The sequence below is a fragment of the Nannobrachium achirus genome, assembly GCF_963921795.1.
Source record: "Nannobrachium achirus genome assembly, chromosome: 17".
NCBI lineage: Eukaryota > Metazoa > Chordata > Actinopteri > Myctophiformes > Myctophidae > Nannobrachium > Nannobrachium achirus.
Window position 1 is genome coordinate 7,230,256 of NC_137824.1, and position 22,476 is coordinate 7,252,731.

Genomic DNA, 22,476 nt, shown 5'->3' on the forward strand with positions numbered 1-22,476 from the left:
GAGACTCAGAGACTCTAAAAGCATGTCCTGTTTTTCAATATCATTTTAACCATTCTAATGACGCTAAAGCCCAAAATAAAATAAAAACATTATTCACCATGCAACCAAACAGTTGCATGCAACTACTGTAGGCTACCTGCAACCATTCTCCCCAGTAGCAGTTGTAAGGAGTTGCATTGCTGTGATGTGGCCTCAAAGCTGTTTTGTTGCAAGGAGGTGCGACTGGTTGCATTGTTGCGGTTTGGGCCAGTGGTGTCAAATATAGCTAAGTACATCTACTCAAGTACTGTACTTAAGTGCATTTATGAAATACTTTTACTTTACTCGAGTATTTCCTATTTTCATTACTTTTACTTCTACTCCACTACATCTCAGAAGGAAATATTGTCCTACTTTTACTCCACTACAATTATTTGAAAACTATAGTTACAAATTATGTTTCAGATCTAAATCATTGTATTATAAAACATATATTAGCCCCATTAGCCATATTTTATACATAAAGGTGATTTGAAAATAGCCGGTCTACGAGCTCCCAACGCGTATTGAGAGCTTATAGGTCTTCTATTTTCAAACATTTTGGTACTTTTGCTTTTGATACATTAACATTTAGATTTTACTCAAGTACATTTTGATTTCTGGACTTTTACTTGTAACAGAGTATTTCTATAGGCCTGCCCTAAAGCAATATTGATACTTTTGCTTAAGTAAAAAAAAAAAAAAAGGTGTTAAGCCCTTTGCACACAGGCGCGTTTAACCGCACGGATAAAACGGACAATATAATTTTTTGAAAAGTAAACAATGCTTCTCTATGACCTCATGCACACCGGCTCCGAATTAGCCGTGCGACGAGTGGCTGCCGCCGTGCGTTTTTTTCTCGATCGAACCCAGTTCGATTCGTGCGTCTTGTCGCATGCGGTAAAAAACTCATCACTCCTTTTATGACTCCTTTTGGGATCCGCAGCGCCGATTCCGCACAGGATTGCACACCAAATCCAATGCGTTTTATTCATGCAGCAAACGAAAAAAACGCAACTGTCCTGTGTGCAAAGGGCTTTAGGGTTAGAAAAAAAAAAGTACCTCTTCCACCACTGGTTTGGTCTTTAATAAAGATCTGTTGGAATGAAAACCTTCTTCAACATTCAAACTGTGTTAGGAAAAAAAAAACACACTCTAAAAAGGGACTTATTTCTCTTCAGTGCCTGTCACATGTCCATATAGCCTCGCATAATTGCATAAGACATAATTTTCCATATTTATATGCCTTTAACAATGTAACAATGGTTCTGCATATGAAACACAGCTGTGGTGTTGTGAGCATGTAGGTCGGCTATTTTAACAATTGAACCGCAGAATTAAGGTTCAAAAGACTAAACCGGACTAAGACAAAATTGTATGATTTAGTCAGATTTAATTAGAATAACACTAAATAAAAAAATAACGCTGCATACCAGGCTTTCCTCCGAGGTGGAGTTTTGGTGTTTTGCGAGGTTATTGGAAGGCAGGTCCATTGTGCTGTTATTAAAGGTGATACACCATGAAATGTCACTTTTCCTATTTTAAAACCTTTTTTTGGGGTCCCACTAGCACCTTCTATCCTCACAAAGTCCCATTTCTGACCGCTGTGTCTTTCTCTGGTTTTGGGAAGGCGAAGGTTAAAAGCATCCCACGGGTTCTCAAAACAGGCAGTCTAGATTTGCTGCCGTCGCTGACGTCATCGATGGCCGTTTTTGAAGATTTTTTTTTTCAAAAAAACATTAAAAAAAAAATAAAATAAAAAAAGAAAACAGCTTAGCATTGTATCTTTTTTGACACAGGTTTTGTAAGAAGTTCCAGTGGTTCCCGTGCTTCTCCCATGGCTCTCTGTGTGCTGTTTGCAGACAGCCTATTGTTGGCTCAAGCCCCTTTTGATGTCTATGTGTGCACGTGCCTGATGTAAAGAAAATAGCCGATCTACAAGTTCACAACGTGACGCATTGTGAGCTTGTAGATCTGCTATTTTCAAATATCTTGTACTTTTACTTTTGGTACTTTAAGTGCATTTTGATGCCAATACTTTTGTACTTTTAATCAAATACATTTTTCTGGACTTTTACTTGTAACAGAGTACTTCTACATTGCAGTATTGATACTTTTACTTAGGTAAAGAACGTGAGTACTTTTTCCACCACTGCGGCCATGCATGGTGGGCGAACGTGTTAAAAGTATACACGCAAAAAAAAAAAAAAAACCCTAAACCCTGGTCTCGGTCAAGGCAGTCTCTTGAACGCTGCTCCCCGGGTTGGTGTAAGAGCTGGACGGAGGCGGCTCTTCAGCGAAGGCCTTCTCCACCACCTTCAGGATGGAACTGCGGAAAACGTCCTTGAAGTCCTGACCCATGAACACGTAGAGCAGCGGGTTGAGGACGCTGTTGAAGAGCGCCAGGCCGGTGGCCAAGGGGAGGCCGATGTAGACCACAGTCTGCAACGCGGCGTTCTTTGTCCCCGGCACGATCTGCAGCAGCGTGTGCATGCTGTAGAAGGGGAGCCAGCACAGGAAGAACGAGGTGATGAGGGTCACTATGATTCTGAAAGGGCGCCGACTCGAGTGGCTGGCCAGCGAGCGGTTGTTCCTGAGCTGGTAGACGATGACGGAGTAGCAGGAGACGATGACGGCGAAAGGGACCACGAATCCCATGAGGTCGTGAGCGACGATCATGGGGAGGTCAAAGTAGTAGAGGCAGATGATGGTTCCGTTCGTGGGACATTTCGTTCGGGCTTCGGTTTCGGAGGACTTCCTGTAGATGAAGTTAGGCAAGCTGAAAGCCAAGGCCAGCACCCAGACGCCCAGACTCACCCAATACGCCTTCCTGACACTGCGGTGGTTCTGGGCCCACACTGGACACACCACGCTTACACATCTGTCAACACTGATGACCACCAGGGTGTAGATGCTGGCGTACATGTTCATGAAGAAAACGGTACCGTCCACTTTGCACATGAATCTTCCAAATGGCCAGTGGTCGTCCAGGGCTGATTCCGTGATTCTCAGGGGCAGGAAGGCTGTGACGACGAAGTCGGCCACAGCGAGGTTGAGGTACCAGACGGTCTTGACGGTTTTCTTCATCTTGAAGCCCGTCACCCAGACGACGACGCCGTTCACCAACACGCCGAGCACGGAGACCAGGCTGTAAATGATGGTGGTCACGATCTTGAGGGATAAGTTATTATCTGATGTCCAGAATTCAAGGTCTCCTGCCATTCTTGTTTTTTTTTTTTTTTTTTCGGGGGAGGACTTTTCCCAGCAAGAGCTGTTTACGCCCACCTAAGAAAACAAAACAAATGTACGTTATATGTACACATATACACTATATACAATTCTCTAAAATGGCCCCAAAGCGTGTGGGTTTTTCCAAATGTGTTCAAATATAACAGATGTACAAACTCGCCGTGCGGCATGAAGTGACGTCCTGTGAGCTTGTACATCTGATGAACCGGGCAGAGTAATAGCCTGGGAATATCTTCCTAAAAAAAACTCCAATCGTAGAATAAATTCCTTACCAAGGAATTTCTTCGCCAAGGTGTTGGAAAGGTGTCGAGTACCACATCTCACAAAGACTCAAATTCAGTTTCCCTTGGTTAAATCCGTGACAGCTGCTGAAAGTTGGGGTCCCAAAACTACAGTAAATATGCTTTTAAGTAGCATGTGAGGGGTCAAACTAGGGTTTTTCATCATTCTGAATCCATTAAAAGCAATCCATTTTCACAGTTTTGTGGGAGCAGTTTTTAGCCCAAGGAATGTTTTTAGTGCAAAACAAATGCTTGATATGGATTCAGAATCATGAAAAATCCCTAGTTTGACCCCTCACGTGCTACTTAAATCGGACTTAGTTTTGTGTGTTTTTTCCTGTTTAGTAAAGTTAATGGGACCCCAACTTTCAGCAGCTGTCACGGATTCTCCTATAGGGAAACTGAGGGAAAGCTCAAATGTTTTAATGTCAATAACCCCTGACCGCCGACCCCATCTCAAAATAATGTAGTTCCCCCTCCCCAGAAGCAAAGATTTACAAAAGTTCACTTTAAACATAATAATAGTAGGTATACAATTTTGAGCTTGTAAATCTGCTATTCGTCCAATAGCTAAAGCATAAAGTAATGGTTAAATCGGTTGATGTCTTAACACGACACAGATACGTTCCAGGACTTAAAGGGTTAAATATAGCTGAGGAAATTTCACACATTTTCAACATTTCGAAAGTGATTCATTTCAAAACAAATCCTCTCCTCTGGGGGGGTCCTGGCACACAACATTTTCAGATGGGAGCTCCGCGGCCAAACAACTATCATTGTGCAATGTGCATGGAGGGCCATGACAGAAACGACAAGTTGGAGATATGCCTTCTGATTATCAGAGGGCATTTGGTAGAACAGGCCTCAGGATGTGTTCAAAAGGCTCTATAGTCTATTCTAGATCAGTGGTTCTCAAACTGTTTGGGCATCAGTACTAGGGCTGTCACAATTATTACATAATCGTCTAATCGTGATTATTTGACATTATCGCAATTATTTTGTCATAATCGTCATAATCATGAATGTTGAAAAATTTCCGAAATAGTGGAAATAGCAGATCTACAAGCTCTCAGATCTACACAACGCGTCGCATCGCGACGCGTTGTGAGCTTGTAGATCGGCTATTTCCACTATCAAAGTTATTTTTTAAGTAGTAAGTTGTCAAATATGTCAGTAATTTCTTTGTATATTTAGGTTATGTGTCATATCTACCATGTGCAACTTCAAAGCCTAAAAGCCAAACAGAAATGTAATTATCAATGACAAAAACACAATTAAATCGTTAATCGCCAATTGAGTGACAATTAATCGTCATGTAAAATGTCATATTGTGACAGCCCTAATCAGTACCATCTTTCCTGATTGCTGAATTTAATCGACGACAACATTTTGACTAGAAAATACAGAAATCAAAAGTCCTGTTTTGATAAAAGTAATTAGACCGTTTTCTATTCAGTAACAGTCAAATTCATCCTTAATTTGGTTTAAAGCTATACCCAGAGCAGCACCTTCACATACATTTGCCAATGTTTTATCATCAAACCTTACAGTAAAACAAATGTTTCCATTTTCCATTTCTCTCCCTGTAGCACCTCTGCGTACCCCTAGGGATACACCTACTGCACCCCCATTTGAGAACCACTGCTCCAGTTAGCAATCATTGCACGTCTACATAATAAAGACAATACAATAAAAGCATAGCTACGTACCTGTTTCAGAGCGTTGAAGAGACGTCAGTCAGAGAAGAGTCTTGTTCAGTGTGTACTCAGTCGACACTGAGGAGTTCCTCATATATGCATGTATGTGTCATGTTGTTGTTGTTGGTCAGCTTGGCATTGTTGTTGGCTCATATCTCCATGTAAACAAGCAGCTGCATGTTGCAAGGGGTTGCAAGGAGTTGCAGGAGTTGTGGTCTGGCAGTACAGGAATGAGGAACTCATTCCCCAGAACCCCCCCAAAAAAAACACACCAAAAGCCTTGTTAATTCTAATGGCTCTAGGACAGAATGAAAACATGACGTTCAAACTTTGTTCACCCATCGGTTCCGTATAGATTTGAGCTAAGAAAGGTCACTCTTGCTTGCACCCTGTAAAGCAGGGGTCTTCAACGTTTTCAGGCTGAGGACCCCTTAGTTGAGAGAGAGATTAAGCAGGAACCCCCACACAATGTTCATAGATTCTATAGTTCCATAATTTGACAGCACAATCATCAGTGTATTTTGGATTCATGTCAGTTTATGTTTTCAGATATTTAACCACTTGAACCGTCAATACTTAATAAACTTGACCTTTCACTCTTTACTTAGTCTGCTCTTTTTCCCCTCTACACCAAACCTCTTTACCGAAAATAGCCGATCTAAATAGCAGAGCTTGTAGATCGCCTATTTTCGGCCAAAGTTCTCATAAAATGGACACTATAGCGTTCAATGGTTAATATAAAAAAGGAGACAAAGATTTGGAGGACCCCCTGTAGTAACTCTGAGGACCCTTACTGTAGGCTACTTACTTAATTTTCTCCAGTGTCTACTCTTCCTTCCTATTGTATACTTTGGCTAGACAAAAATAGCAGATATACAAGTTCAATCTGTGCAAATCTTTGAATACATATATTTTTCAAAGCGAACATTTGTAATGCAAAGCTTTGCTTCTGGGGGGTCCCCGCATGGAACAGCAGATTTTACAACACAACAGAAGCAGAAGTGAACTGGACTCTGAAAAAGACCACAGTGTTGAAACGCTCTTCCTCAAATATTGCAGATTAATGTTGTTACGGTCGGCAAACACAGCAGAGAATGTGTGCGGGCACGCACGCCAGCTAACGGGGAGAAAAAATTAATGTACTTCTTAACCCATTTAGTGCTCCAGACATGAACGGGTTAAAAATCCAAGCTGCCGGCTGCCTGCTCCGTCCGCGGCCAGTCTCTTATTTTAGAGGCTCCACAGGGGGGCATTGAGGGCAATGCCCACCAGTGGCGTCAGTTCGGAAAAAAGCTAAGGTATGGCAACATGACTGGTGTCTTGCACGCGCGCGAAGGCGTGCGTGCAAGACACCAGTCATGTTGCCATACCGGTACCTTAGCAACAGGCATGATACATTTATTTTAAGAAGTACATTAATTTTTTCTCCCCGTTTCTACGGTTTCTTGGGCTGGATATGGCAGCCTGGAACGGTTGTTCAAGTGCAGCTAAACTTGGCATGTTAGAAAACGTGCCACAATTAACAATAATGCATTGCACCTTTGCAGCATGCGGAACCTGGGAATATACCATTTTGTCAAGATGGGGAGAATAAAAGTGTGGAGAATATAATTATAATAACTTGTTACCATTTTGTAAAATGTTGCATTTGTAGTTATTTTACTGTAAATTAACCATGGACGGATTAACCCCCGCGAGGGCCCCTGGCCGATTTTTTTTTAGGGGCCCCCACCCCCCAAATTTTTTTTTTTTTTTTTAAATTTTTTTTTTTAAATTTTTTTTTTTTTTTGGGGGGGGGGGGGGGGGGGGGGGGGGGGGGAGTTCAGGCCAAAGGTGGTACTGCAGCTGGAAAATGCTCTGAGAGCCATTCAAAAATGAGAGGCTCTCTATTCAGGAGGTAATTTAGCCTCAAACCTTTTGAAAAACGTTTTTGGGACATAAACAATATGACATAAATACTTTTTAAATGCATGGTGTATCACCTTTAAGCCATGATGATCATCTGTGGACCAAGAAAGCACCTGTAGACAACAGAGGAGGGGCCCACACATTTGATTTTAGCTTAAAATATACATTTAATTTTTGCAAATTGTCATTGACCACGCAGGCCAGTTCCCCCAAGGGCCCCTGAGAGCCAAGGGCCCCTGGCAACGGCCCCACCGGCCCAATGGTTAATACAGCCCTGAAATTAACAACATAATAACCAGCACAGATAGACAAAGAGACATTCATGGATTTATATTTAAAAGTAACTTTTATTTTCCCAGGGTATGGCAGCTGCATACCCCTGCCATACCCAATTGACACCCCTGATGCCCAACCAGATTAGACTTTGTGCCCCCCCCCCAGTCCCCAGTTAATTATATTATGTTATATGTTTTGTTCTTTGTGACTATTATAAATATACATTTTCAAAATAATGAATAGTCTACACTGGCGCTGCACTGAGTTGTTTTGATGTCCATTCCTGTGTTGTTGTGCATGAAGCACGGGAAATTAATGTTGCGTAAATCCCTACCTTCCTTTAAAACGGCACTGAAAAGCGACTTAGAGACGGCTGCTTCTGGAAACTGGTCAATTTTCTTTTACCAGTTCCAACAAAGCCTATGCTTACCTCCCCCTGAACCATTTATTTTGCAGTGTTTTACGACAGTTCGCCAATCAGCCCCGTCTATCGGTTGGAACGTGCTTAGTTTTACCTGATTGTTCGAGGTCTTTTAGAGCAGTGGTTCTCAACCTGTCGGTCGGAGGGGGTCCCCAACTTAACTTAACGTGAAACATTGTTTTCTCACTCAACAGTGAACAAACCAGCATAACGTTTAAGTGTATAGACTATAAAGGGTATCTGCACATTTTAAACTGACAATTTAAGGACTTTTTAATAACTCTAAAATGACAAATTAAACATTGGCCAAATTGTCAAATTGTGAAAATAGCAGATCTACATGCTCACAACGCCTCGCAACGCATGTAGATCTGTTATTTTCACAATAGAACCGTGTTATACAAAATGTAATGCCTCCACTCTGACGTGCTCGTCAGGGTGGGGGGGTCCCCAGTTAAAATTATTATTATTTTGGGGGACGCGGCCTGAAAAGGTTGAGAACCCCTGTTTTAGTGCAGCCAAGCAGGGTACGACCGATAGATGGGGCTGGTCCGCATGGGGAAGACCGGGAAATACAATTGAAAATGATCTGATTAAAATGCTTCTCATTTAAGAATACGGAGGATACGTCTAATTCTAGTTGAACGTAGGCTACCACCAGGGACGTGCTGGGCCCCTGATTCAGCCCGGGAAAAAGAGTTGGAGTGGCCCTCATTTTTTTTTTCTTCTTTTTTGTTATATTTCGTCGTTGTCGGGTGGAAACCTTGCATGTCCAAAACCGTTTGTTATGTATTTATCATTTTAAAAATTATTTAAACTAGTGAAAACAGCCGATCTACAAGCACACAACGCCTCGCACCGCGAGGCGTTGTGTGCTTGTAGATCTGCTGTTTTCACTATTTTTGTGCAACGGCCTAGTATGATGAAGCAAAGTAAATTTGAAACTTGGAGATACAAGGTTTCTGCCCGACAGTGACGATTTACTTGGAACGAAGGCCGACATTTTATTTTTATTTTTTTCCTAATGGCCGGCCTGGACCGGCCGGGAATGAACCGGCCGTTCGGGAGTTGTCCCGCTTTTCCCAATGGCCAGCACATCCCTGGCTACCACCATGGATTTTTTTTAAATCTGAATGTTTGTGTATACGTAAGCGTCAAATCGTCTAATCCGCTCCAAACTAGGATGAAACTCATATGACGGTCGCGAGATACGACCGTCATGTTTCAGGGCTACGGCCAGTGTTGATTTAAAAAAACAACGACATAAAAACAAAGCTATAGAGAGGAGAGGAGGGGAGGGGAGGGGAGAGGAGGGGAGGGGAGGCTGCCTTCCCTGTAAATGAGGTTCATTCCATCCACAATTCATGTCTCCAGCCTTGGTTCAGACAGACAGAAAGACAGACAGCCTTGGAACAGACAGACATGCAGCAACACTCATATGAATTGATAGGAAGCGCTGAATATTACATGTGCTACTGTATACTGAGAAGGGACGGGATCGCGCGCACACTCACATGCGTGCAGTGAATGGCGATGAGCTGGGATTGAACCCGAGGTTCCCACCAGTTCCCACCCGCCCTTGCGGGCAACGCACTAGATTGTGTAGTATCCTATAAGTCCATTGTGTCTGCTGGGCACTTTTGGTGCATGAAAATCAAAGAATCAATCCAAAAAACTAAAGCAATAGCTTCAGCTGCTATAGTCAGCCCACTCTTTATGGTGGAAGTGAATTTAACAATAGAACCAATGGACTGTGCGTGCGTGCGTGCGTGCGTGCGTGTGTGAGAGAGAGAACACAGAGAAAGCGTGTGTGAGAGTTTAAAATTATGTCCTCTATAGTATTTTCTGATGATCTTGCCAGAAGCATTTGTTCTGCTGCAAACCCTCGTCAATTTTTACAGTACGTGCGCACGCGCACACACGCGCGCGCGCGTGCACGTACACATACCGGTACGCATGCGCACGCACGCACACACACACACACACACACACACACACACACACACACACACGCACACACACACACACACACACACACACACACACACACACAAAGCACAAACTTGGGAAACTCAACAACAATGTTTCAGGATACAGATCATGGGTACAGGAGGCTGTCAGTTATCACAGACACTGAACAGAATTGTGCCTTTTATCAGCTCTTGGCTTGTTGGGCATTCCTGCAATCTGCAGACCTCTCACACCTGATTTATTGATATTACAGAACACAAGAACACACATGTCTACACAGAGAGGGCAGTTCTTTCAGCATAAAGGGGGTATCATAGTACAGTCTGCAGTGATAAGCCATCACCGTGGTGTAGTCTTTTAACGTCAGAAAACTACAACATAGTCATTCGCCACGGTGAACAGCCATCACCGCGGACTTAGACATCACCCCGTTCACTGATTGGTCGATCTTGAGTCACAGACGCACGGTGATAGGACTTCACCGTGAGATCCATGACTATGATGGCCTCCACTTGTTATCTCATTTTAAGGTGATAGCTTATCACCTAAAAGTTGAGGTGATAGCTCTTCACCTCAGACTATGATAAAGCCTTTAGGCGCTGCATTCAAGTTCAGGAGAGTTTGGACAAGGACATTCTCTTGAATGCTTCCTTCAGGTATAAACACGAGCAGTTTGTAACCAAGCTGTATAACAGCATCCTTAAGACGTTGGTACGTTAGCGCCTTGGTAAGGAATGGCTCTTCCAGACTGTGGTCAAATGTACATGATGTCACATTAGTTCTAAGATGGTCACTACTGTGTATTAGCTCAGCTGTGACATCTGAAAAGGGAAAGTTTGCATTATTGCGTATGAACATGGCAGGTAAAACACAAGAGTGCTTATAGACACACACACACACACACACACACACACACACACACACACACACACACACACACACACACACACACACACACACACACACACACAGAGAGAGAGAGAGAGAGAGAGAGAGATACATATCCCTGCACTGTCTGCATCGAGTAATCTCAATACATGAAAACCGTTTCACTCCCTTCAATTGTTCATATTGTATTGTGATCAGGCACGTGCACACATAGACATCAAAGGGGGCTTGAGCCCCTGCCCTTTTATCTGTCTATAAAAAGTGCCTTCTCCAGACCATGAATGCAGTTTTTACTATGTTGAAATAAACTCAAATGCCCCTCTTTCCATGCCATACCTGAAGGCAGCATTCAAGAGAATTGCCTCGTCCAAACTCTCTTTAAAGAATTGCCCTCTCTTGGTAGAAATCCATGCTCTATGCCAGTATTGACTCTAGAATTGACTCCAGTATACAGTATGCTTAGTTCAGTGTGGTATCAAGCACCGAAAATAGCCGACCTCCAAGTTCACAACGCGTCGCGCTGCGACGCGTTGTGAGCTTGGAGGTCTGCTATTTTCGATATTTCCACTAAAAGGCCCTTTTAGAAATATCAGCCCCTGCTGGCTGCCTCTCTAACATTCTCTGCATGTCCCTGATTGTGATTGTATCATATTGATTGATTGTATTCTACGGTGTACACTTCTGCTTTGGCACTGTAAACATGTTGGTTTCTCATGCCTATAAAGCCCTTTGAATTGAATCGAGAGAGAGAGTTGGCAGGGTCCATTTGAAGGGGCGTCATATACAGTGTTGGGGAAGTTACTTTGAAAGCGTAACTTGTACAGTTACAAGTAACTCACCATGGCAGTAACTTGATCAAGTTAAAGTTATACCCCTGGAGAAATATAACTTATAAAGTTTCAAGTTACATAGAAAAAGTAACTTGAGTAACTTGAGTTACTTTTTTTTCCAGTATTAAATTGAGAATGTACATTTGGTGTACATGAAACTTTTCAGTTCACCGACCATTGTTTGGTCTTTCCTCGACAGCACCTGTCGTTGTAGGTGTGCAAAAGCCTTTCGTTTCGGTGTACATGAAACAAAATATAATATCCTACAAAAAAAGTCACATGCCAGCAGAAATATGCCTCTCAACTTTTTCGAGTTTTGTGTTTTATTTCAAAAAGGTTGACATTTTCTTTGTAAACATCGGTGTACCTTAAATAAAGAAGAAAATTATGATCTGTTGAGGACATTTGGTCACCAATCTTAACAAAACTTAAATGTAAAAATACTGCTTGTAACTTCTTGTAACTTGTAACTTGAGCCAAAAATGACCCAAAAAGTATCTCAGTTATTGACGAGTTACAGAAATATGAATGTAACTCAGTGACCAGCAAGTTACAGCAAAATGTAACTTAGTTACGTAACTCAGTTACATATAACTTTAACTTCCACAACACTGATCATATATATCATGTGGTCTTTAGTCAAACACAAAATCTCTGCTCTCCGAACGGCCTCCGTATCAGGAGGTCGTTTTGGATTTCATTTCAGGAGGAGAGATGATAGTCACACAGCAAAGAGAATGAAAGAGAGAGACGTTGAATGGGAGAGCAGTGAGAGACAGAGAGAGAAGGAACCAACCAGGCAGGGGCGTCAATTGGGTATGGCAGGGGTATGCAGCTGCATGGGTCCAGGGTGGAAAATAAAAGTTACTTTTAAATATAAATCCATGAATGTCTCTTTGTCTATCTGTTCTGGTTATTATGTTGTAAAATTACAGTAAAAATAACTACAAATGCAAAATTTAACAAATTGGTCACCCTGGTCTCCCTGAGGCGTCTTACTAGTAATTATATTCTCCCCATCTTGATAAAATGGTATATTCCCAGGTTCCGCAGGTCAGCTGCACACACAGGTGCAATGCATTATTGTTAATTGTGGCACGTTTACTAACATGTCAAGTTTAGCTGCACATGAAGAACCGTTCCAGGCTGCCATATCCAGCCCAACTAAATCGTAGAAACCCGGGGGGAAAACGGACAAAACCCGAAACCATCTTTGCCATACCCTAGCTTTTGCTGAACTGACGCCACTGCGACCAGGAGACAAGAAAATATGGAGAGGAGATGAGCTCTCTCTGCATGATCGCTTCAGCTGTCGTCTCCACGCATTGGATAGATGATCTGTTATAATCTACTTCCTCTCCTCTCCTCTCCTCTCCTCTCCTCTCCTCTCCTCTCCTCTCCTCTCCTCTCCTCTCCTCTCCTCTCCTCTCTCACAGAGTGATGATGTTCATAAAGCACAGCTCGGGCCCATAACAGCAGATCTGTACGCACCACCGGTCAGAGCGCACAACCAATATGTGTGAACGATGCTGCTTTAGATCAGGGGTTCTCAAAGTGAGTGGGTGCCGTGGCACCCTAGGGTGCCGGTGATGCTTTGAAATGTATCAATATACTCTATCACTTACAACCAGTTACTTTTTACAGACGGGTAAAAGGGCAGGGGCTCAAGCCCCCCTCTGGCGTCTATGTGTGCACGTGCCTGGTCTCTTCTTTTCACCATTCATCCCAACCTCTGCATTTCATTTGAACATTGTCTTTCCTCTCTCTCAGTGCCCCCCCCCCCCCCCCACTCCCCCTCCCCCACACCTTCTGTGTGACTCATTATAAACTCACAAACAGCAGTTGTGCGAGTTCACACATGACTGAATCCAATATCCACACACAAACACAACTAAATGGCTGCTCAAGAGGCCGACTATTTGCCTTAAATTGTCATTTCATTTCTTATCCTAATCATGGAACAAACACTTATAGCATTTAAGGAGTAAACTAATCTAGGACACAAAGGGAAGACATTTACTGTAGCCTTCATTAACGTTAATGCAAAGACCTGTTGGAAAAATCCTCTCTCCATTGAAAAAAATATAAAACTCAGCACAAAAAGAAAGGAAACTTGACTTCAGTCCATTATATCTCCCCTTTAATAATACCAATTGGTATTGTGTTTGATATCATTATTATCGTTGATTCGTCACCTTTACAAGGAGGTACAGTTTGTAAGCTTCTGGAATTCTTGGAATGAGCACCACAGCCAAACGTGTGGGTAGCGCCCCTCGAAAAATTGTCAAAATGGCCTGGCAGCAGTGGCAGGCCTGCAATACTTGTTCTTTTGGTGTTCACCTTTGTTACTTGGTGCATTGAATTATTGCACTCCCCCACAGTAATAAGGAAAAGAAAAAACAAAACACATTGGCCATTTTTACACTTAGTAGAGTAAATGCCAGCAGAACAGTATTGCAAGACATGTTGGCAACATTTTGGTCGGCGCTACCCACACGTGTGGCTGTGTAGCTCATGCCTCGAATGACCGATGCTTATGTTTCAAATAAATGTTAAAATAAAATATTTGTCTCTGAGATGTAGTGGAGTAGAAGTAAAAGCATTGAGATTTGGAAATACTGAGGTAAGGTAAAAGTACCTCAAAGTTGTACTTGAGTACATACTGTACAGCAAGTAAATGTGCTTAGTTACAGTACTGTTGTTTCCTGTTGAGATTGGCACATTTCACCCGGGTTTTTTCATCTCACTCACGTCACTTTGTCTGCTGACCTCACTCAGCAAAGAAATAATCAGAAAATAAACAAAAATAAAAATACAAAAAAAACACAGGAGGCTAGCAGTGATCACCCCATGATGTGCACTGCAATGTAGTTTCAAATGCACTGCATTGCAGGCACTTTTTGAGAGTGACACATGTGTGACATGTGTGATCTGGGCAGCTTGCCCCAGGAAATGTGCCAATCTCAATATAGGCAACAATGGTATCTTGAAAGCCAATCTAGTTCAGTGGTTCTCAACCGGTGGTCCGGGGACCGGGGTGAGTGTGACCACCAGTGGTCCTTGAGTGGGGGTTCCAGGTGGTCCCCATGCTAAATGATGGAGAGTTGGTAACCAAATGGACCCTTATAGATCTTTAACTCTTGAGAGATGAGTTTTTACACTCTTGAAAGTGTTACGTTAATGTTAAACATCTGCATTCATTAATACACCAAAAATCTACACAATTACAGAATGTAGAAATAATGTTGTTGTTTTGCTCGACGTTTGCCTGCCTCTTATCTCTCCTATGGAGGAGAGGAGAGGAGAGGAGAGGAGAGGAGAGGAGAGGAGGCAGTTTTATTTGTGTAGAAGGTAATTCAATGTGTTTTACACCAAACATCAAGCAGTTCCATTAGCATGCATAAAACAAAGGAAACAATGACAGTACAGAAGAGAAGAACAAAAGAACAGTGAGTCAATCAAAGGCAGCGTGGAGCAGAAAGATGTTTAGTGTTGTTTTAAAAGAAGTGCCAGCAGAGCTGCTGTTTGTTCATGAAATTATCCAAAACCAAATCTATTCTGTTAACCCAATAAGACCTGGGACCACTTTAACAATTATTTTATGATTTAACTAAATATATACAGTACAAGCTCAAGGCAGATATACGAGTGTGTGCTGGGTAGACTTTTTTTTTTTTTTTTGCATAATGCAAATCTTTTCAGTATACCAAACTTGCAATGAAAAGGTTTCATTGCAAGTTTACCCGTCTGTAAAAAGTGTCCTCTCCAGACCATGAATGCAGTTTTTACTATGGTGAAAGAAATGCAAATGCCCTCTCTTTCCATGCAGGCAGCATTCAAGAGAATTGCCTTGTCCAAACTGTCCTGAATTTGAACGCAGCATCTTATGTTGAAAGAATTGCCCTCTCTGTGTAGAAATCCGACCTCCGGCGCGATGTGAGCTTGGAGGTCAGCTATTTTCGATATATTTTCACCAAGCGAAACATTTAGAAATATCAGCCCCTGCCTCTCTAAAAGTCTCTGCACGTCCCTGCATACACAGTAAATGAAACACCTTAATTTCCCGGGGTTCTTGCCGAGGCAAAGAGCGACGCGGGGAGAGGCAGAGGAGACTGGAGATAAAGACAAAGAAAATAGAAAGATCAGCAGCAACTCTCTCTCTACAGACAGACAGAAAGAAAGTTTCCAGCAACTCATTCTGAACCTCATTAATTCTCTTCCCAAAAGACACAAGGAAAAACACACACAAGAATAAAAACTTATCTTCTACATACAGTATAGGCCTATAGGCAGTGGTGTAAAGTTACTAAGTACTTAAGTACATTTACTTAAGTACTGTACACTTTTGAGTAATTTGTACTTTACTTCTACTCCACTACATCTCGGATACAGATATTGTACTTTTAGTCCACTAAACTTATCTGAAAACTTTAGTTATTACTACATTGGCAGCAGTGGAGGTCCGTGAGGGCTAGCAAGCCCTTCTCTGCTAGCCCCCAGCACTTGCCTGATGAAGAAATTTATATTTAATAATATATATTTATTTTTCATTCATTTATTTTTCTGCTTTCATTCTCTCTCTCACTCAGTCAGGCTGGACACACTGCTTCCACTAGGGGCGCACGTCTAAAAAAGCAATTCGTTTTTTTAACCAATCAGGTGTTTTCTTGTGTTGTCTCCAGCAGAGTTGTAGAAGAGAGAGTTACGTCACTTACGTCGACTCCCATAGTAAGCGTGGAAAGCCTATTTACTCTATGGTGGGAAGCTAACTTAGCCTAGCTTACTGGAGCCTGTTCTCATTCTTAGCGAGCCTCTGCCCCGTCCGCCCCCATTCATTTTGTCACTCGCTGGTAAGTAGACTAAATTACGTCTTTTTCACTCTTTTAATAATGTTTTCTACCTTAGCGAGGCCCGTGAATGCGTTACAATGGTGAAAAAGACGTGATTTGGTCTACTTCCAGCAATTTTAAATGCCTCGGCTAGAATGGGGGCGGACGGGGCAGAGGCTCGCTAGGAATGAGAACGGCTCCATGCGAAGCCACTTCCGGTCTGCAGCGAGTTCAAAGCGTGACGCCACTCTCTTATATATCGCTCTGGTCTCCAGATAAGATAGGAACCCTCTGAACCTCCTTTAGAGTGCCTGCTGCCTTTGATTGGCTTTGAAGTGAATGGTTGTTGGGCACTGTATTGTTATTGGCTGGTTCTTTAACCAATCACAGCCCTCCTGGGCGCATTTTTTCAGATAGGGTTACCTTCTAGAGTGTTCTAAAGATCCCATCTCTGAGAAGAAACATTGTCCAATCAGAGAAGAGAACTGCTGATATTCACATCCCAGTCCTGGGAGGAAACCAATCAGAAAAGTGAATTGCTTCCTGCTTCATATGTTGTTGTCGTTTGAGTTCTGGGGAGCTTGAGAGCTAACATTTATACATTTACTCACAACAATTCACAAATAAAGAAACGAAAAATGGCGGAAGGAGGAGAAGAAACAGATATGGATTTACTGGACAATTTGTCAAACTTTTTTCGAGGACGTTTGGACACTTGAGCGAGTCGAGCGACCGTGGTTGTTAATCAGGAAACCTACCGGAGTGTCTGGCTAACACACCACCGGAGATTCGGGTAAGAGAAACAACACTCACGCTGTGTGTGCGCATTATGGAATATAACGTTTCAACACAAGATTTTGGGGCAAGACTTGTGCTGTCATTAATCTAGGCTAGTTGTCTTAATGGATGATATTTTTTAATGCTGTTTTGGAAAAACATCAAAGTGTTTGTAGTGTGAAGTGGAGCTTCTCACTCACTGCGTTCTGCGCTCAGCAGTGGGTGGGTGTGTGTGCGTGCGTGCGTGTGTGCAGACTGCAAGTGTATAACTCTAGTCCCAGAAGCTTGGCTGGTATGTGATGAAGCCTGTTGAATCATGTGTGTATATCAACATATATTTTGCTTGCTTTCGTGTTGCTATGAATGGTTGTTTGTGACTGAGTTTATTGTATTGGGCTCTGCTACTGGTGCAGGCAGCAGCACTCTGTAAGGCGCAATATTGTCAGATCGTGGCTACGCGAGGGCGTGTGCACGTGCGTGGGCATGTGCACGCGCGTGCATATGCGCAGCAGCCATGGCGAAGGCCCGGGTATTGAACCCACGGTCCGCCACTGATTGGCAGCTATAAATTATAATCTTATAAAACATACATAAACTACCATAGCCCTGTTTTATATCAAGGCTATTTGAAAATAGCTGATCTACAAGCTCACAACGTGTCTGTTGTGAGCTTGTAGATCTGCTATTTTCAAACATTTTTTGTACTTTTACTTTACACTACTGGAGCCTGCCTGCTTGCTCAGGGGATAAACTGAATGTTCGGGTCAACAGTATTCATGTCAGAGTCTATAGGTGAGGCATGACCTTTGATATGATCTAAATCAGGGGTCTTCAACGTTTTCAGGCCAATTGGACCCCTTAGTTGAGAGAGAGATGAAGCAGGGACCCCCACAACCTGTTAATAGATTCCATAGTTTCATTGTTTGACAGCACAATCATCAGTGTATTTTGGATTCATGTCAATTTGTGTTTTCAGTTGTTTAACCACTTGAACCGTCAATACTTAATACACTTGAACTTTTTTCCCCTCTACACCAAAGCTCTTTGCCAAAAATAGCCGATCTACAAGCTCACAACGCCTCGCAGTGCGAGGCGTTGTGAGCTTGCAGATCTGCCATTTTGGCTAGAGTTTTCAGAATATGGACGCTAGGATTCAAGTGGTTAATATAAAAAAGGAGAAAAAAAAGTTTCTATCACTCAAAGATTTGGAGGACCCCCTGTAGTAACTCTGGGGACCCCCTAGGCCTAGGGGTCCCGGACCCCCTGTTGAAGACCCCTGATCTAAATGTCTCAGTAGAGGAGGAGCAGGGAGACAAAATACAACCGCAACAAATCTTTGTCAAGTCCCACCACATGTCGCTCTGTTACTACCGTAGGTGGGACAACAAAGCCAAGGAAGAATATATATATATATATATATATATATATATATATATATATATATATATATATATATATATAAAGTTTAGTTTGACTTATGACTGTACTCACTACAAAAAAGTCCTTTTGCCAAATAAATAAATAAATAAAGAAGTGACTGAGGTCCCTGTATCCCCGAGGCGAGGACGTGTGAACAAGCAAAAAGTAAAAGCTTCTCCTCTGGTTTTAAAGATCCCTGCTGAGTCAGCAGAACAGCACAACAATGCCTACATTTCCCAGGGGCCTTTGCGGTATATATCCGTCCAGTCACACAGGAGTTGGAGTCGCTGCACTGTCTGCACATTGTCAACAAAACAGCAGATGTTTCTGTCCTCGGTCACCTTGGGTATAGAGCAGGGGTGTAACGATACATTTAAAGGGATATTTCACTTTCAAAAAACCTTTGGTAATTTTACCGTCTAATCAGGATTTTATGAACACCCTGAACAGTTTTTAATTTGCTTGATTCAATATTTAGATATTTGATGTGAATGTTATCCTGCACCACTCACCAGGGCCTCTCCCATACCATTGTAACTTCAAACTCCATTTTAACCATGATAGATTAATTAAAAACACGCATTATGTTTTCTGGTGACTCATATTACCCTCCTAATACGTGAGCAGGCTGTGTTTTTTTTCCATACCTTTTTTCATTTATTTTTTAATAAAATGTTATTGTATTTAATTTTTTTAATTTTCCCAAAGAATTATTAAAAATAAATGAAAAATGTTATTGGAAAAACACGGCCTGCTCACGTATTAGGAGGGTAGTATGAGTCACCAGAAAAAAGAATGGGTGTTTTTAATGAATCTATCATGGTTAAAATGAAGTTTGAAGTTACAATGGCCGCGTTTCCCAAAGCGATTTTGAGTGCTCGTAAGCTCAGGCATGGTCGTAGAGACCAAAAACGTTTCAAGAACGCCTTCGTAGCCTGCGCAGGCACCTGTCAATCAAGAGCAACGAGGGCTTTCAGGAAACCGGTCGAGAGTGTACAATGGAACCAAATGGCTGTGTGACGACGGTTGAAAGCACACCTTACGAATGGAAAGTTTCCCACGGGTGCTGCAGACCTGTCTTACGATGGCTTTGTTAAGGTTGCGCCTGGGGCGCCCGTAAGCACCCTTCTAGAAAACTGAGCACATATATAACTAAGTATTTATGAAAGTATATTTCAAAAAAGCTATCTAAGTCTTGTGGATGGTAGAGTAGACTATTCTACACACCTGCAATACAAAATAAACAAGTGAACTATATATTTATATTTATATAATAAATAAATAAAAATACAAAGGTGAACTATATGTTTTATGTTATGCGTGTCGCTTGCTTTGATAAATAGGCTACTGAGAAATAGCGCACCACAACACACACTTACATAAAAGAGAACAAGCTTATAGGCTGCCTCATTTGTTAAGTGGGTCCGTGGACCAGTGTGGGTCCCCTGTCCCCAGCTAAAAGGCATGCAGTGATGCGTGGAAGAGGTGATAGAACTCGGATCATCCAGTCGCCAGTCCATCACACAACCCCTTGTGCCAACACGACTCAGCGAGAACCAGTCCGCTCAGAGAGTCGGCTGGAGCCAGACACTCATCATCCTACACTCTGAGAGTTGGCCTACATTTTTGAAACATTTGGTTCCTAACTTGCAAACTTCCAAACTAAAATATAACAGCCCTGCCTCGTTAGCCCCTCGTGCCAACACAACACTGAGCTAAAGAGGCAGGGCTGTTATATTTTAGTTTTGGACGTTTGGAAGTTAGGAACCAAATGGTTCCAAAATGCAACTCACATTTTGAGAGTGTAGGATGATGATCGCCTGGCTTCAGCCCACTCCCTGAGCGGACTTGTTCTCCAGTGCTGAGTCTGAAATCAGGCTAGGATAGCCCTATAATGAGACTGTGTTGAATTATTACAGCCAAGACGGGGCGGACAACAGCCTTAGTAGCTGAACACAGGCTTATTAGCATGACGGGTTGTGAGTTGGACTAACCACTGAGAGCCTCGGGTTCGACTCCCGCTTCAGCAGATCCATATAAACGATACAGAGAGTCCCTGATGCTCATTTTGAGAACCAACACTGTAGTCTACAATACTGTCATAGTAGGCCTAATCTATAAAATACAAAAATAAATATTTAAGACGGGCAGTTTGTGCAGTCAGTTATAGGCCTACCAACAGGCAACAGCGGCGCTTAAAGCTTTGCATGTAGTTTCAAATTAAAACAAGGGGTTTGTACAGTCAGTTTAGCTGCTACCAACAGTGCTAAAAGTTTGTTAATTTTCATCGTTGTATGTTTTATTGATGGGCCGAGTACAATCACACAAATCAACAGCTGAAATTCATTTGGGAGCGCAGCTGCAGACGTCCTACCAATCGAAGCCCAGAGCCATTCAAGGAGAGTTTCAGGGAGAGTTGCATCATATCTGTTCACATGGGGCCAGAGTTTGCAGAACTCTGTAATACAAGGCTCTGGCCAGCCCAAGGGCATGCGTAGGCTGTTTTGAGAGGGGCGCTTACAAGCGCGTTTGAGAAACGCCATAATCGTAAGGACCGCAGCCGTACGAAGGGCCTCGTACGACCTGCGCTTTGGGAAACGCGGCCAATGGTTGTGTATGTGGAGCCTTGGGGGCCTGGTAACATTTACATCAAATATCTAAATATTGAATCAAGCAAATTAAAAACCTGTCCAGGGTGTTCATAAAAGCCTGATTAGACGATAAAATGACCAAAAGTTTTTTTTTGAAAGTGGAATATCCCTTTAACAACGATACGATACACATCACGATACATGGTTGACAATATGGTACATGGACGATTTTGGTTCATTCATGGCGATACGATACGATTCAATGATTTAAAATCGATATAGTAACTATTTAGCAAAGAAATTAAATCTGTGTGAAATGTGTCAATAGTGCATGTTTTATTATGGATATAAATAAGTAAACACTGTGCAAATACATGGACATTATATTTCAACACATATGGACACACCTGCACCTTGACATGAACACAGAGATTACACACTTTTATCGATAGACCAAGAGTAGCTATATGGAATGGAAAGTAAATTACACCCACTTTTTCATTTTCCTTCTTAAAATTGCTAAATACAAGGCAGCCATACTTAGTTTTCATACAATCAATTACTTGCACTGCAAAACGATTCGATACCGATTATCTGCATCGTAAAACGATGCCGATACGATACAAAGCCAAAACGGTACGATATATGCTTTTGCATATGGATTGCAAATTAAAATCGATTTTTCGATTCAGTTACTATATCGTTACACCCCTAGTATAGAGTCATGACGTCACTGCTGTTACCCCTGGGTCACCAGCGGTGTAAAGTAACTAAGTACATTTATTACGACCGGAGTACACAGTTAACTATGAAAACCGTCACATCTTGTCAGTGACGCCTGTCAGAGGCCGGATAACGCCTCGATGTCTATAGCAACACATTGTGACATCACATTCCGTCCTTGTCCCTTGTATGCCCATATATGGAGATCCCTGATGTCATCAATATTAAGCCCATAGCTTGGAATGCCCATGCATATATGGACATATTGTTTGAGTCTCATGTCGTCTATAACAGAAGACATATATGACCTCTAGTCAGACGTCAGTCATATCCATATTTGGGAAAATTATTTGTCCACATTTTGTCCAACTTAAACAACCAACTGCGACTCGAATCACACTTGCAAATGAATTCCGTCCGGCGTGACACTTTTCTCCCTTAGGCGTCTTACTGGTTTAAGTAGCCTACTGTACTTACTACTGAGGTTAGGTTTAGGAACAAGGTTATAGGTTTAGACATAGTTTTACTGAGATTAAAGCTATACTGTGTAAGTTGCTCAACTAGTGGTCAGTAGCGGTATAGCAAACCGCGGTCGTGT

The 22,476-nt window shown here is 42.3% G+C and overlaps 1 protein-coding gene across 1 annotated transcript; it reads right to left on the reverse strand.

Annotated features, from left to right (window-relative positions):
- Positions 1-2,232: 2,232 nt before the first annotated feature.
- LOC308302211 (chemerin-like receptor 1) lies at positions 2,233-3,240 on the reverse strand (the record flags this gene model as incomplete). The annotated part of the gene is made up of 1 exon (XM_080746469.1): positions 2,233-3,240. The coding sequence occupies one exon, from the start codon at positions 3,238-3,240 to the stop codon at positions 2,233-2,235; it is 1,008 nt and encodes a 335-aa protein (XP_080602595.1).
- Between the last annotated feature and the right edge of the window lie 19,236 nt (positions 3,241-22,476).